The sequence below is a fragment of the Cyprinodon tularosa genome, unplaced genomic scaffold (assembly GCF_016077235.1).
Source record: "Cyprinodon tularosa strain WSP-4 unplaced genomic scaffold, ASM1607723v1 ctg526, whole genome shotgun sequence".
NCBI classification, from domain to species: Eukaryota; Metazoa; Chordata; class Actinopteri; order Cyprinodontiformes; family Cyprinodontidae; genus Cyprinodon; species Cyprinodon tularosa.
In genome coordinates this window covers 109,218-122,530 of record NW_024039259.1, presented here as the reverse complement: position 1 = coordinate 122,530, position 13,313 = coordinate 109,218, and the positions used below count along the sequence as shown (strand labels likewise).

General features: G+C 38.3%; 1 protein-coding gene across 1 annotated transcript; it reads left to right on the top strand.

Annotated features, from left to right (window-relative positions):
* Positions 1-237: 237 nt before the first annotated feature.
* LOC119795873 lies at positions 238-7,251 on the top strand. Its single transcript, XM_038304113.1, has 5 exons — positions 238-355; positions 464-793; positions 930-1,160; positions 1,324-1,422; positions 7,229-7,251. Exons 1-5 carry the CDS (start codon positions 301-303, stop codon positions 7,249-7,251), a joined length of 738 nt encoding a protein of 245 aa, XP_038160041.1. The 5' UTR covers positions 238-300.
* Positions 7,252-13,313: the final 6,062 nt, after the last annotated feature.

The following is a 13,313-nucleotide window of genomic DNA, read 5'->3' as shown; positions in this document are numbered from 1 at the left end:
ATCCTCATTAATCACTTCCTTTTGAGTTTTTACAAAAACGCTTCAGAAGTTAAACTGGAAACAAACAGGTTTTAAAGAGTAAAATATAATCTTACAAGTATGACAGATATATGAAATTAATTAAATTATGAGTTATTTATTTGTTCATCCTCAGTTAAAACAAATAGATGTTTTTACCAAATAAAGCAGCGAGTCGACCATCAGTCAGAGTGAGGACGTGGTGAGTCTCAGGAAGTAGAAGCTACATGTGTGCTCAGCAGGCAGTCAGACAGTTCTGAGGGTGAGAGCAACAGATGCACGATGGCTCAACTCAGATGGATTCAAGGGTTTTTATTAATGATCCTGCAGCTCACAGGTAGGAAGACTGAAAACCTTTGCATAGAGCTATAAATGATAGATCTGCTTTATCCACTGTGTCTGTGTTCAGTTTGAATATTTCTGGTTCTGTTTTGTCTTCTAACAGTCGCTGCAGATCTAACATCTGTTTTAAAGAGAGCTGGAGATGAAGTCACATTGAAATGTTCAACAGTGATTGATGGTCAGCAGAAGTGTAGCAGCACTACATGGACCTTCGATGATTCAAGAAACAGAGCATTAATAGAGCTGGTTGAACTCGGTCAGATTAATAATGACATCACTAAAGCAGACAGACTGAGTCTAACAGCAGACTGTTCTCTGGTTATAAAGAAGGTCAGAGAGGAAGATGCTGGACGTTATTACTGTCAACAATGGAAATATAGAGGGGCAGACAAATCGGTTTATGAGACTGCTGTAGATCTGTCTGTTCTTAACTGTGAGTTTTAACGTTTGTTAAATAGATATTGATGCACTTTCAAGTTTACGTGTTTTTAGCAGCAATATGTTAAAAATATTACTGTGATGGAGGTCATTTGTGTGGTTTAATGTTTTATTGTTTTTTTCATTATCAGTGATTAAACAGAAGGAGAATCAGAGGGTGACATTAAGCTGCTCTGTGGTGACCTCTGACCTCTGTAGATACAAAGTGAAGTGGTTTAATCAGGATGTGGGCAACAAAGAACCACCATTAGAGACTGGCTGCTCTGCTACTGTCTCTTTATCATCAGGGTCTGAGTTACCTCAGTGTAAAGTGACTGATACTGTTACTGATGAAGAGTTTACCTTCAGTCTTCAGTCCTCAGGTGAGAAACAGGTTAGAAGATGATGAACTGGAGATCACTGATATATTTTTTTTATAAATTGATTGTTGTAAATCAATCATTTTTTAACCTTTTTTTTATTTGGAAGGCTTTCAAAGACTGAAATATAAATAGTGTTTTCACTCTGAGATTTTCTTGTTTGTAGAAAAATCAGGAGGAAAAGTTCAACCAACAAACAACCCTGGAAACAAAAACTCAAAGACAACCAGACCAGAAAAAGAAAATGTTTCAACGACCTTTCAAGGTAAAATGTTTTAATGTCCTGAATATATTTATTAGTTTAACAGTATCTTGATATGAAGTAGTTTGACCTGCCAATTTTAGCATATTTTTGGGAATGTTTTGAATTTATTTCCTCGATGTACCTGAAGCACCTCTTTAAGCAATTCATTTTCTCGCAAATGAGAAAAAAATAAGCATAAAGTCTCAAAAACTTAGATGAAATTTTATTTATTAATATAATCTTGACTTTGAGAATAAGTTGTTTTGCATTTCTCTAAAATATATATAGAAACCTTTCTTAATTTTTTGTTTTCTTGGAACTTCAACAAATGAAGCAACCACCGGAAACAAGGACTTAAAGCAAACTGTTGAATGCAAGACCACTCCTGAAAAAACTTCTGTAAATGAAGGTAGCACCCCATTACTGCTGTAAATGAATATATATACACAAGTGTGGTTTGTTTTCACCCCCACAATCTTTTCTATAGCTGTTTAAGTCATTATCCTGATAACAATTGGGCTGATCTTCAGATGGAGAGTTAAGGATAAGAGTATTGATTAATACAACTGGAAATATACCCTTCAAAATTATCTGTCTTTGAGATAAATCATTAATGTTCGTAAAAGTCGCCTCCTTCTCATCAGATTTATCCTCCTCCACAGGTTCCTTCTTTTCATGCTGTCTTTGTGTATTTAATGGGCAGTAAGCCCAATATAGTTTATAGTATCTGAAGCCCAAACAGTTGCAGTTGTAAAAACGTATTCTGATCTATCAACTACCCTTATAGGTTTGGTGTTAATCCTGATGTACTCCGCATCTATGTACCTTTGTCTTGTCAATTTGGGCTGTCTGCTGTTATTATAAACACTCTCACTATTGGTCATAAGCTCAAGACCTAGGACCCAGAATTCAGGCGAGACAGACAGTGAAAATTCAAAGGCATTCATTTCAAAAACAAGATTGGATCTGAGGATCCACAAATGCTACCGCTGGGCACCCCCCATCACTGTAAATCTCTGGTAGGAGAATAAACCATGTGACCATGATAATCTGATGGATGATGATTATTCATAAGTGTCACTTACCTGGTTTAATAGTTAAGTCCATTAGGATCTAGCCAGAGGGTTGCCAACTAAATGCGGAGGCCCCGACCAGATGCTGCAGTCCCAAAGGGCAGGCATGAGTCCAAGCCATGTCGGAGAAACAGATCAGAACATGAAGGATCCGAAGCCCAGTCAGGAAACGGGTTAGAACAGGAACAGGCTGGTCCAGGTTTCCAGGAGTCCAAAAGAGAGTTCTGGCAGAACATTCCGATGGGGAAAGGCAAGCAACTACGTTACTCTAAAAACTTGTTCACTCCACTGAGCCGAGACAGGAACAGGGCACGCTCAGTGGATAAGAGACAGAACATGATCAGTAAAACAGGAACACTACGAAACACTAAAAACCTATCTTGCCAATGCCCCCCCACCCAGCTAAACTCTTTCCTGCATCACTTCCTCCAAGGAACAGGCGTGTGTTGTATTTGAACAGGATTTAATGCAAACTGAAACGATACAGAATACATAAAAATATTACTACACAAACAAAACATCAGAATGAATAAAATAAACGTTTCCTTTGTGTAAAACATGCATTTAAAAGGTAACTTAAACTTAGCTGTAGCATAACATCCACTCTAATCTAACTCCAGCGTATTAAAGCAAACAACATATCAAACGTCTCAAATTTACAAAAATAATCAGACATATAGTATCTAGCAACCATAAACAATTTTGTCCCTTACTCATATTGCCACTCAAAGGGATGGAAAGGAGCGGATGGATGCAGATGAAATCCAAACCATACTCATGCCTGACTCATGGCAGTAACTTCCTGTAACACACCTTCTACTCATCCACTGGCTCAACCTAGCGAACTATGCAAACATGCGCCCCCTAAGGGCCTGGAGAAACAACAACATAAAAAAGAGCTCCAGCACAATATATATATATATATATATATATATATATATATATATATATATATATATATATATATATATATATATATATATATATATATATATATATATATATATATATATATATATATATATATTTATATATATAGACTATCTGGTCTAACAGATGAATGGCTAAGAGTGGTGCCTCTTTAGATAAATATCTGCTTGTCATTGGTTAAAGTTATAGTATGGTTAGTATTGGTTATAGTATAGTAATAGTATATAACAAGAATCAAAGTATACTTACATACTATAACTATACTTTGATTCTTGTTATATACTATAACAAGAATCAAAGCGCTGCTAAGTTATACATTCACAGAAAGTTAGCATCATGCCAAAATGCAAGACCTCTTTTGTCCATACCTTCTGAATAGACAAAAGACCATGAATTGAACATCATGCGAGTAAAGATTAATATAAAATGAATAAATACAGGTGCTGGTCATAAAATTAGAATATCATGAAAAAGTAGACTGATTTCAGTAATTCCATTTAAAAAGTGAAACTTGTATATTATATTCATACATTACATACAAACTCATATATTTCAGATGTTTATTTTGTTTAATTTTGATGATTACAAATGACAACAAATGAAAATCTCAAATTCATCATATCAGAAAATTAGAATATTGTGAAAAGGTTCAAAATTGATGGCCCCTGGTGCCACACTCTAATCAGCTAATTAACTCAAACCACCTGCAAAAGCCTTTAAATGGTCTTTCAGTCTAGTTCTATAGGCTACACAATCATGGGGAAGACTGCTGACTTGACAGTTGTCCAAAAGACGACCATCGACACCTTGCACAAGGAGGGCAAGACACAAAAGGTCATCGCTAAAGAGGCTGGCTGTTCACAGAGCTCAGTGTCCAAGCACATTAATAGAGAGGCGAAGGGAAGGAAAAGATGTGGTCGAAAAAAGTGTACAAGCAAGAGAGATAACCGCACCCTGGAGAGGATTGTGAAACAAAACCCATTCAAAAATGTGGGGGAGATTCACAAAGAGTGGACTGCAGCTGGAGTGAGTGCTTCAAGAACCACCACACACAGACGTATGAAAGACATGGGTTTCTGCTGTCGCATTCCTTGTGTCAAGCCACTCTTGAACCACAGACAGCGTCAGAAGCGTCTTGCCTGGGCTAAAGAGAAACAGGACTGGACTGCTGGTGAGTGGTCCAAAGTCATGTTCTCTGATGAAAGTAAATTTTGCATTTCCTTTGGAAATCAAGGTCCCAGAGTCTGGAGGAAAAGAAGAGAGGCACTCCATCCACGTTGCTTGAAGTCCAGTGTAAAGTTTCCACAGTCAGTGATGGTTTGGGGTGCCATGTCATCTGCTGGTGTTGGTCCATTGTGTTTTCTGAGGTCCAGGGTCAACGCAGCCACATACCAGGAAGTTTTAGAGCACTTCATGCTTCCTGCAGCTGACCAACTTTTTGGAGATGCAGATTTCATTTTCCAACAGGACTTGGCACCTGCACACAGTGCCAAAGCTACCAGTACCTGGTTGAAGGACCATGGTATCCCTGTTCTTAATTGGCCAGCAAACTCTCCTGACCTTAACCCCATAGAAAATCTATGGGGTATTGTGAAGAAGAAGATGCAATACACCAGACCCAACAATTCAGAAGAGCTAAAAGCCACTATTAGAGCAACCTGGGCTATCATAACACCTGAGCAGTGCCACAGACTGATCGACTCCATGCCACGCCGCATTGCTGCAGTAATACAGGCCAAAGGAGGCCCAACTAAATACTGAGTGCTGTACATGCTCATACTTTTCATGTTCATACTTTTCAGTTGGCCAACATTTCTATAAATCCTTTGTTTTTATTGGTCTTCAGTAATATTCTAATTTTCTGATATGATGAATTTGAGATTTTCATTTGTTGTCATTTGTAATCGTCAAAATTAAACAAAATAAACATCTGAAATATATGAGTTTGTATGTAATGTATGAATATAATATACAAGTTTCACTTTTTAAATGGAATTACTGAAATCAATCTACTTTTTCATGATATTCTAATTTTATGACCAGCACCTGTATGCGGCAGGTACCTCATCAATGAGGGTTTTTTTCTTTCAGTTTCATCGTCCCCTGAATGTTAAAATAACTTCTACAGAGCTGTGCAAGGTGTATCATACTGTAAAACATCACCAGTCCTACAGAAGTACCCAAAACACTGAAACTCTTTTTTTTTAAAAAGCTTAAAACATCGTTTTTGAGAGGTTAAATGTGTTTTCTTTTACAATTTCTTTTGTTGTTTAGATAAAACATTAGGCTTTTTTTTTTATTATGAATGTTACCTGTTATAAATTTTTTTAACATTTGAGTCCATACATGTTATCCTGTATAGCAGCTGTATTCTGCACTTTAAAAGATTAATCTCAGTGGTCATTTTTTTGAACACCAACATTTATTGAAAAAGACAAATACTGGGAACTATGGCTGCAACTAATGATTTTTTTGCAAATTAATTAATCTGTTTACTATTTTTTTTAATTAGTTGATTAATAATCGAATAGCCAAAGGTTCTTTAAAGTAGATTTCTTGCAAAATGAAACCAGGTAAAACTAAAACTTTCCAGTTGAGGAGTTCTGGATAGAGCATATTAACAATCAAAAAAGTTATTTTTATCTTATAATCTTAGTATAATTAGTAGTATACTAGTAGAATTACTTCACAAAGTCGGTTCCTCTGTCAGCTAAAGGCACATCTGAGAGCCTCTACACTCTTGCTAACTATGAATCGATTACTAAATTAGTAGACAATTATTTCAATAATCGATTGATCACGATTAATCTGATTACATGTTTCGGCCCTACAGGGAGCCAATACTTTTTTTTTTTTACTTTTCATTAATATTTCCTTTTCACCTACACAAGCATCCTCTTTAAGCCTCTCAGAATTGTAATATTAATGACAGTATACCAGATTCTTATATACACCTTAGTAATTTATTGATATGTCGCATAATGATCACTCTAAATGGCATACATACATTTTCAAGAAATGGGCAAATGTTCGATGTTAGGTTAATTTCCGCCACAGAGCTACGGCCACACACGAGGCTTCACTGTGTTGCCATAGGGACAACGTCTTTCTCTTTCTGTTGGAAAGGGAAAGAAGTCCCATTCATGTTTGTACCCCCTACATACAATTCAGGCACGTTACACAGCTGTGAGTCTGACTTTATTGAGAGTGACTGTCAAGATCTTGGCACAGGTGGCTGGCTTGATTGTTCATTATATTTACCTGTTTAACTCTGCATTGTTGCTCATTACCACTTATCTGATCCGCCTGTTTACAGCTCCTATTTATGTTGCCTGTCTTCCAGCCACCAGGACCAGATTATTCTATCTTAAAGTGAGAAGAATCCAGCGTACCTGTGTTATTTGACTACCTGATCCTGACCTGTTTTTCCCCTGGATTCCTGAGTTTTGGTCTGCTCCTGTTATTGGACTGCTGTTTTTACTGTGCCTGTTAATAACCTTGGATCTGTCCCCTGACCCCTGGTTGGATTATTCCCTTGGTACCTTTGCAACTCTCTTATCTTCTGGCCTGGACCCCGGCTTCATTACCTGCTCTGGATTCTGTCTCTGGACCCTCCTGGTTTTCAGCACCTGCTGGCTTCTCTGCCCCCGCTCCAGGAACTCTCTGGGCGGCTCTCGCCGCATGTTTTGGAGAAGTCATCTGATTGGCTTCCACTCCTTCCTCTGGACACAGACTGAACTCATAACTATGTTAGTTATTCACATGCTCTTTATTATTGCCCATCTGAGCCTAGTGATCACTAACCTGAGTGTCTGTCTCAACAGAGAAGCCAGCAAGCCAGTCCTAGCTGATGAGTTGCATAATCCTGAGCTTTCAATAAAACATTTTCCCTTTGAATTAACCTCTCCTGTCTGTCTGAATTCAGGGTCCATTTGTCCATTTGCCACAGATCAACCTTACACACCAAGGAGAATGATTGCAACATGGAATGTAAATAGACCCATTAACTTTTCAACCTTTTTTTTTACATACACAAACAATTGAACACAGAAAATGAAGAGTACCACTTTCCTCATTCTTTTACTATTGGACATTTCAAACAACATTGCAGGACCCAGAGCAACTTGAACCTTGAACTAAGTCTCCAATCCCACTTAGAACTGTATGGTGTTGAAACAGTTCACATGATCCACTCACCATACCGGTCTGGTGCTCTGCTCTGTACCACCTATGCATTTTGCAATTAGCTGGCACAGGAGGCGGTAGCCAGGAAGAGTCAGTGCCATGACCAGTTTCAGCAGGAAAAAAATCCTGTAGGCTTTGACGTGGGCGGAGGAATCCTCCAGGATGGGTGGTGAGACCTCCACAGGCTTCCAGTGCTGAACTTGTTGTCCAGTGGTTGGTGACATCGGAAATGCTTCAGCTGATTTCGATGAGCATCTTTGACTTTAGACTCTTCTAAATTCAATATATTAGATCATCAAGCATCCCCAGGTTGAAGAAGGGTCATGAAGGGAGAAACTTTCTGACTTTGTTCTTGATATGACATGTTCCTTTCATGAGGTACCAAAAAGGATCCTCCACTTTAAACAGTATGTGACAGCAGATCTTTTCGTATTGCTGAAATTTAATCATTTCAATTTTCTAAGTTTAGAATCTAAATGTTGTGTAGCACTCATGTCAGATCTAGGTATTATCAAAATGGGATTCCTTAGATTGTGTCTATTCAGGGAAATGAGGACCATTCAGCAGAACCTTCCAAGTTGATTGGGCAAAGCAGCACCTAGTTCCCGCCTACTAAAGTTTGGTTTGAGCCAAACAAGGTAACAAATGAAATAGCAGCAGAGGCTGTCACTACCCGATCCGTAACGGAAGCACGATCCATACCATCAGCTCCTTTGCACATGTACAAGCAGACGAACATCCGGGACACCCTCAATTTAGATTTAAAAAATGAACTAAATTCTGTTTCTCCCTCCTTAAAAGATAGTAAGTATACTAAACTATAATGTCTTAAATGTAAATCCTTTCTGTTTTTTATCACTCGTCTCTGCCGGAAATGGGATCCTACGCTACTTCGAGGTGCTAACTTTTTCGGCTTTGGATTTAAACATGAATTAAATCTTTTTTTGTTTTATTTTCTCATTTTGTGTTAACGTTATGGTATATAGTCTGTAATCTAAAGAAAGAAATCGCTTAAAAAAAGCTACACATGGTTTCACAGGGAAAATGGAGAAACCATCAAATTGTCTTAGAAAATTCATAAAAGCTGTTTTAGAGATTTGTATTAGCATTCTTTAGTGATTTAAGCATAAAAAGTACTTTTAGTGCAATAATCACATTATTTTTGGGAACCTGGATGAATATCCTCTTGCACATGCGCAAATGAGCCGATGATACGGATTGTGTTTCCGGTACGGATCGGGTAGTGACAGAGGCCACTAGAATTAACAGAAGCTTCTGCTTTTTTGCTCTTGTGGTGCCTCTTTCAAAGATGATCTCATGGATTCTAAGAAAACATTCGTGACAGCAGCAACTGTGTACGTCCTGTGCTGCCATGCTTATTTTAGTTCAGCTGTGGGCTCAGCAGCTCGTTTTCATCACAGATATTTCCCACCCTTTAGTCACAATACCGCAAAGTGATTCACCTACCTATTGTGGGTCGGTTTCTATTAACTGAAGCATGAGTGGGAAAAGATGCATTGTGAATTCACCTTGCAGAAAAGGTTAGAGTAATACCCATTAACGAATAAAACTGGTCTGTTTTATAATCTAACTGCAGGTTTGAACCAAACTGTGTTGATGCGTCTATTAATGTCACCCATCAATGTGTTAACTACGTATATTTCTCTGTGCATTGTGGGTTAAAACCTCCAGAGCTCTGCTGCTGCTGTTCACCACATTCTCATCAATCACTTCCTCATCAGTTCATAGAAAAATACTTCAGAAGTTAAACTTGAAACCAGCAGGTTTTAAAAAGTAAAATACTGTATTAGCAGTGTGATGGATCTGAAAACTTATTTCAAACTGATACTCTGCATCAACATAAATCTGATCTTCTTGTTTAATCTAAATTGAATTTTTAGGATTCTGAAACAATAAAAAAAGGAAGTGTTTTTTTTTCACATGATGTATTTAATCTAAAAATATTCACAGTCTGATCTTCTTCCTCTTATGAAGACTTCTTGCATGTCACTGTCTGTGATGTCATATAGCGAGACCAAAAAAAGGAACAATAATGTTAATATTCAATATTGTTGATGCCTTGTTTTAAAATATTAACTGGAAATGAATAGATTATATCAAAAAAGTTATTTTGTCCTAAGTAGTCAGTTAAAGCAAATAGATGTTTTTACCACATAAAGCAGCGAGTCGCCCATTAGTCAGAGTGAGGAAGTGGTGAGTCTCAGGAAGTAGAAGAGTAGACTAGCAGTCAAACAGTTCTGAGGGTGAGAGCAACAGACGCACGATGGCTCAACTCAGATGGATTCAAGGGTTTTTATTAATGATCCTGCAGCTCACAGGTAGGAGACTGAAAACCTTTGTATAGAGCTATAAATGATAGATCTGTTTTATCCACTGTGTCTGTGTTCAGATTGAATATTTCTGTTTTATCTTCTAACAGTTGCTGCAGATCAAACATCTGTTTTAAAGAGAGCTGGAGATGAAGTCACATTGAAATGTTCAACCGTGATCGATGGTCAACAGAAGTGTAGCAGCACTACATGGATCTTCAGTGGTTCAGGAAACAGAGTAGCAGTAACACTGGTTGACCTGGGTCAGATTAAGAATGACATCACTAAAGCAGACAGACTGAGTCTAACAGCAGACTGTTCTCTGGTGATAAAGAAGGTCAGAGAGGAAGACGCTGGACGTTATGACTGTCAACAATGGGAAGAAGAGAACAAGGAAAGATACACTAAAGTTCATCAGTCTGTTTTAGATCTGTCTGTTCTTAACGGTGAGTTTTAACATTCAATTAATTATTGAAGCACTTTAAAGTCAAAATATTTTATGCAGCAATATGGGGAACAGATAACATTGATGGATGTAATTTGTCTGATTTTTGTCTTTTACTATTTCCATCTTCATCGAGATTAGCTTCGATATTAGGAAACAACTGAACTCTTGACTAATTAATCGTTTTTAATGACTAAAATCAACTGATATAGTTATTTAATCTGTCTAATACATTGAAAGAGTTTTAAAGACTTACATATCAACAGTTTTGGTTTCTGACACTTTGTTCTTGTTTCCAGAAAACTTAGGAGGAAATGTTCAACCAACAAACAAACCTGGAAACAAAAACTCAAAGACAACCAGACAAGAAATAGAGAATGATTCAATAACCTTTCAAGGTAGTAATTGTCCTAATGTTTATATGATATTTATTATAATCTACCTATTTAGGGAATTTTTTCTGGCTCTTATTTAATTTTGTGCCTCTATAAAACATCAAGCACCCATTAAAAAGTAATCAATTAGGTCCAAGTAAAATGGGGGAACAAAGACAAAATAAGAATAAAAAAAACAAACGTCTGATAAAACTTTAGTTATAAGTCAAACCTTTGCATTTTGGAAAACATTGTGCTACATTTCTTAACAACATATTTAGAATCTTTTGTCTGTTTTTTATTTTTCCTGGAAACTGAACATATGAAGCCACCACTGGAAACAAGGACCCAAAGCAAACAGTTGAGAGGAAAACAACTTCTGACATAACTATAACAGATCGAGGTACAGTAGGACTCCTGAGTATTCAGTAAATATGTATATATGAATATGTGTGTGGTTTATTTTGAGCTCCTGTTATCATTTTGTTATTTCAGTCACCTTTATACATACTGTGGTGATCATCAGATGGAGAGTTAAGGATGAGAGTTCTGACTGATAAAACCAGAAATACATCTTTCTGAATTATTATTTTTTAGATAAATCATAATCACAGTTTTAATAGACATCATCAATGTTATTAAAAGTCACTTCATCCTCCACGGGCTGGGACATTTTAGAGCTTTGATGAATTTATTGCCATTGTCAATGGTATTTTGTGGGATATATCCTAGAATTAGTGAATGTTGTCAACCTCACCTGCAATAGTGTCATGATTATAACAGCCTTTAAATCATCTATGCCAGGGCTGCTTTCCTTCTTTTCATGCTATGTGGATGTATCTAATGGAAAGTAAAATAGTGTCTGTACCTCCACTCTGGAATCACCATCTTTCCCCCTGAAGCAGCCATTGCTGCAGCTCACCTCTGCTAGTTTCTCTAAGCAGGGCTGCTGTGTGAGTGTGAGGTTTATAGGGAAACTAGCTGAACAGTGACTGAGTGAACTTTTCCTGGTCAGAGAAAGAATCACAATGAAACAGCAGCAACAGTTCAGGGTAAAATCATTAAGTCATTTCTCTTTGTTTAACAATTAAAGATAAATCTAGTTGATACTCCACACACAATCGTGTCTCTCTATTCATATGGGGATTTTCTTTGACTTTGTGAAGTTAGGAAACTGAGGCGGAAGCATTTTTTGCAAGAAATAATGTTCAAATTTATTTAACGCCCTTTGACGGAGAGAGGCAAGGCAAGGCAAGGCAAATTTATTTGTATAGCACAATTCAGTACAAAGACAATGCAAAGTGCTTTACATGATTAAAATACAGGAAAATAAAACAGAATCAAAGCAAGTAGTGTCATGATGGGTTTCAAAGAGAGTAAGCCCAAGATGCAGAACACACACGGAGACTCGGGTAAAAGTCCAAAGAGTTTATTAAGGGCACAAGCACATAGATAATTTAGTGGAAACAGTTCAGGCAGGAGGCTGGTTCACTGGGGACTGTGCAAGGAAGGGAAGAAAGCTGGAAGCTGAGTTCAGGTGTGGCTAAGCATCTAGCTTAGGGTTAGTCTGGCAGTCCTGGGTTGGAGCTTCCAGCTCACTGCAGAGAACAACAGGGGAAAACACGGAGGGTCTTTCAGGCTGAGCTTCCAGCTCACCGTAGGGAACAACAGGGGAAATCCACATGGGAACCTCTAGGGAAACTCCTCAGAGAAGTCGTCAGGTTTCATCCACGTAGAAATCTTCGGGTTGGCTCACCAGGGCAGATTAGCCGGTTAGACCTTCCAAGAGCTTCAGGCTTGACACTGGTTTCCTGGGATGCTGCTCTCCCTGAGCTGCCGACCAGAGACAGGGTTCCAGTGAGGCAGCTCTTCCTGAGCTTACGAGGAGACAGGAGGTCAAGCTCATCCAGAGCTTCACGAGGAGACAGGAGGTTAAACTCATCCAGAGATTCACGAAGGGACAGGAATCCTGTGAGGCACAGATAAAGGAGAGATTAGAATGTGATCTCAACCTAGAGACAACCAAGACTCAATCTGAAACTGAAGGCTCAGGGAGCTAACCAACTAAGATCAACACTGCGGCGTGGAATCAAGGTTTGAAGGCAGCTTAAATACTGTGGTCCTCCTGATGAGTAGATCAGCCACAGGTGTGTGGGAGGCTCAGCTCAGGAGGACCCACAGCGCACTCTGCTGGAGGCAGAGGGTAATCTCCAGAACCTTAAAACATCTGAACACGTACTTTTTATCAGAGGATTCAACAAGTTTCAAAATCTCTGAAGATAAGGCGCTCTGCTCCTGTGTCCTCCTCCACCCTGTGTGTGTGTCTGCGGGTGTCATTCATTGAGTTCCACTGCAGTGCGCATGCGCATGTTTCGTAGACACAGACAGGAGAGGCAGAATAGAGGCTCATGCGTGAATGTCCAGCAAATAACTCCGATTGTTGTTTCAAAAATAGAAAACCTGGTTTCATTACTTAGTTTTGCCCTGGATTTTGTAGCGTTTGTGGACGCTACGTCGCTACTTGATAAAAACAATAACGTCACTACTGGAAAGTTACTTGATAAATAAAGCAGCG

Coding starts and splice junctions, on each gene's coding strand:
- LOC119795873 (XM_038304113.1), top strand. CDS start 301: ATGGCTCAACTCAGATGGATTCAAGGGTTTTTATTAATGATCCTGCAG. Junction 356..463: donor AATGATCCTGCAGCTCACAG/GTAGGAAGACTG, acceptor GTCTTCTAACAG/TCGCTGCAGATCTAACATCT. Junction 794..929: donor AGATCTGTCTGTTCTTAACT/GTGAGTTTTAAC, acceptor TTTCATTATCAG/TGATTAAACAGAAGGAGAAT.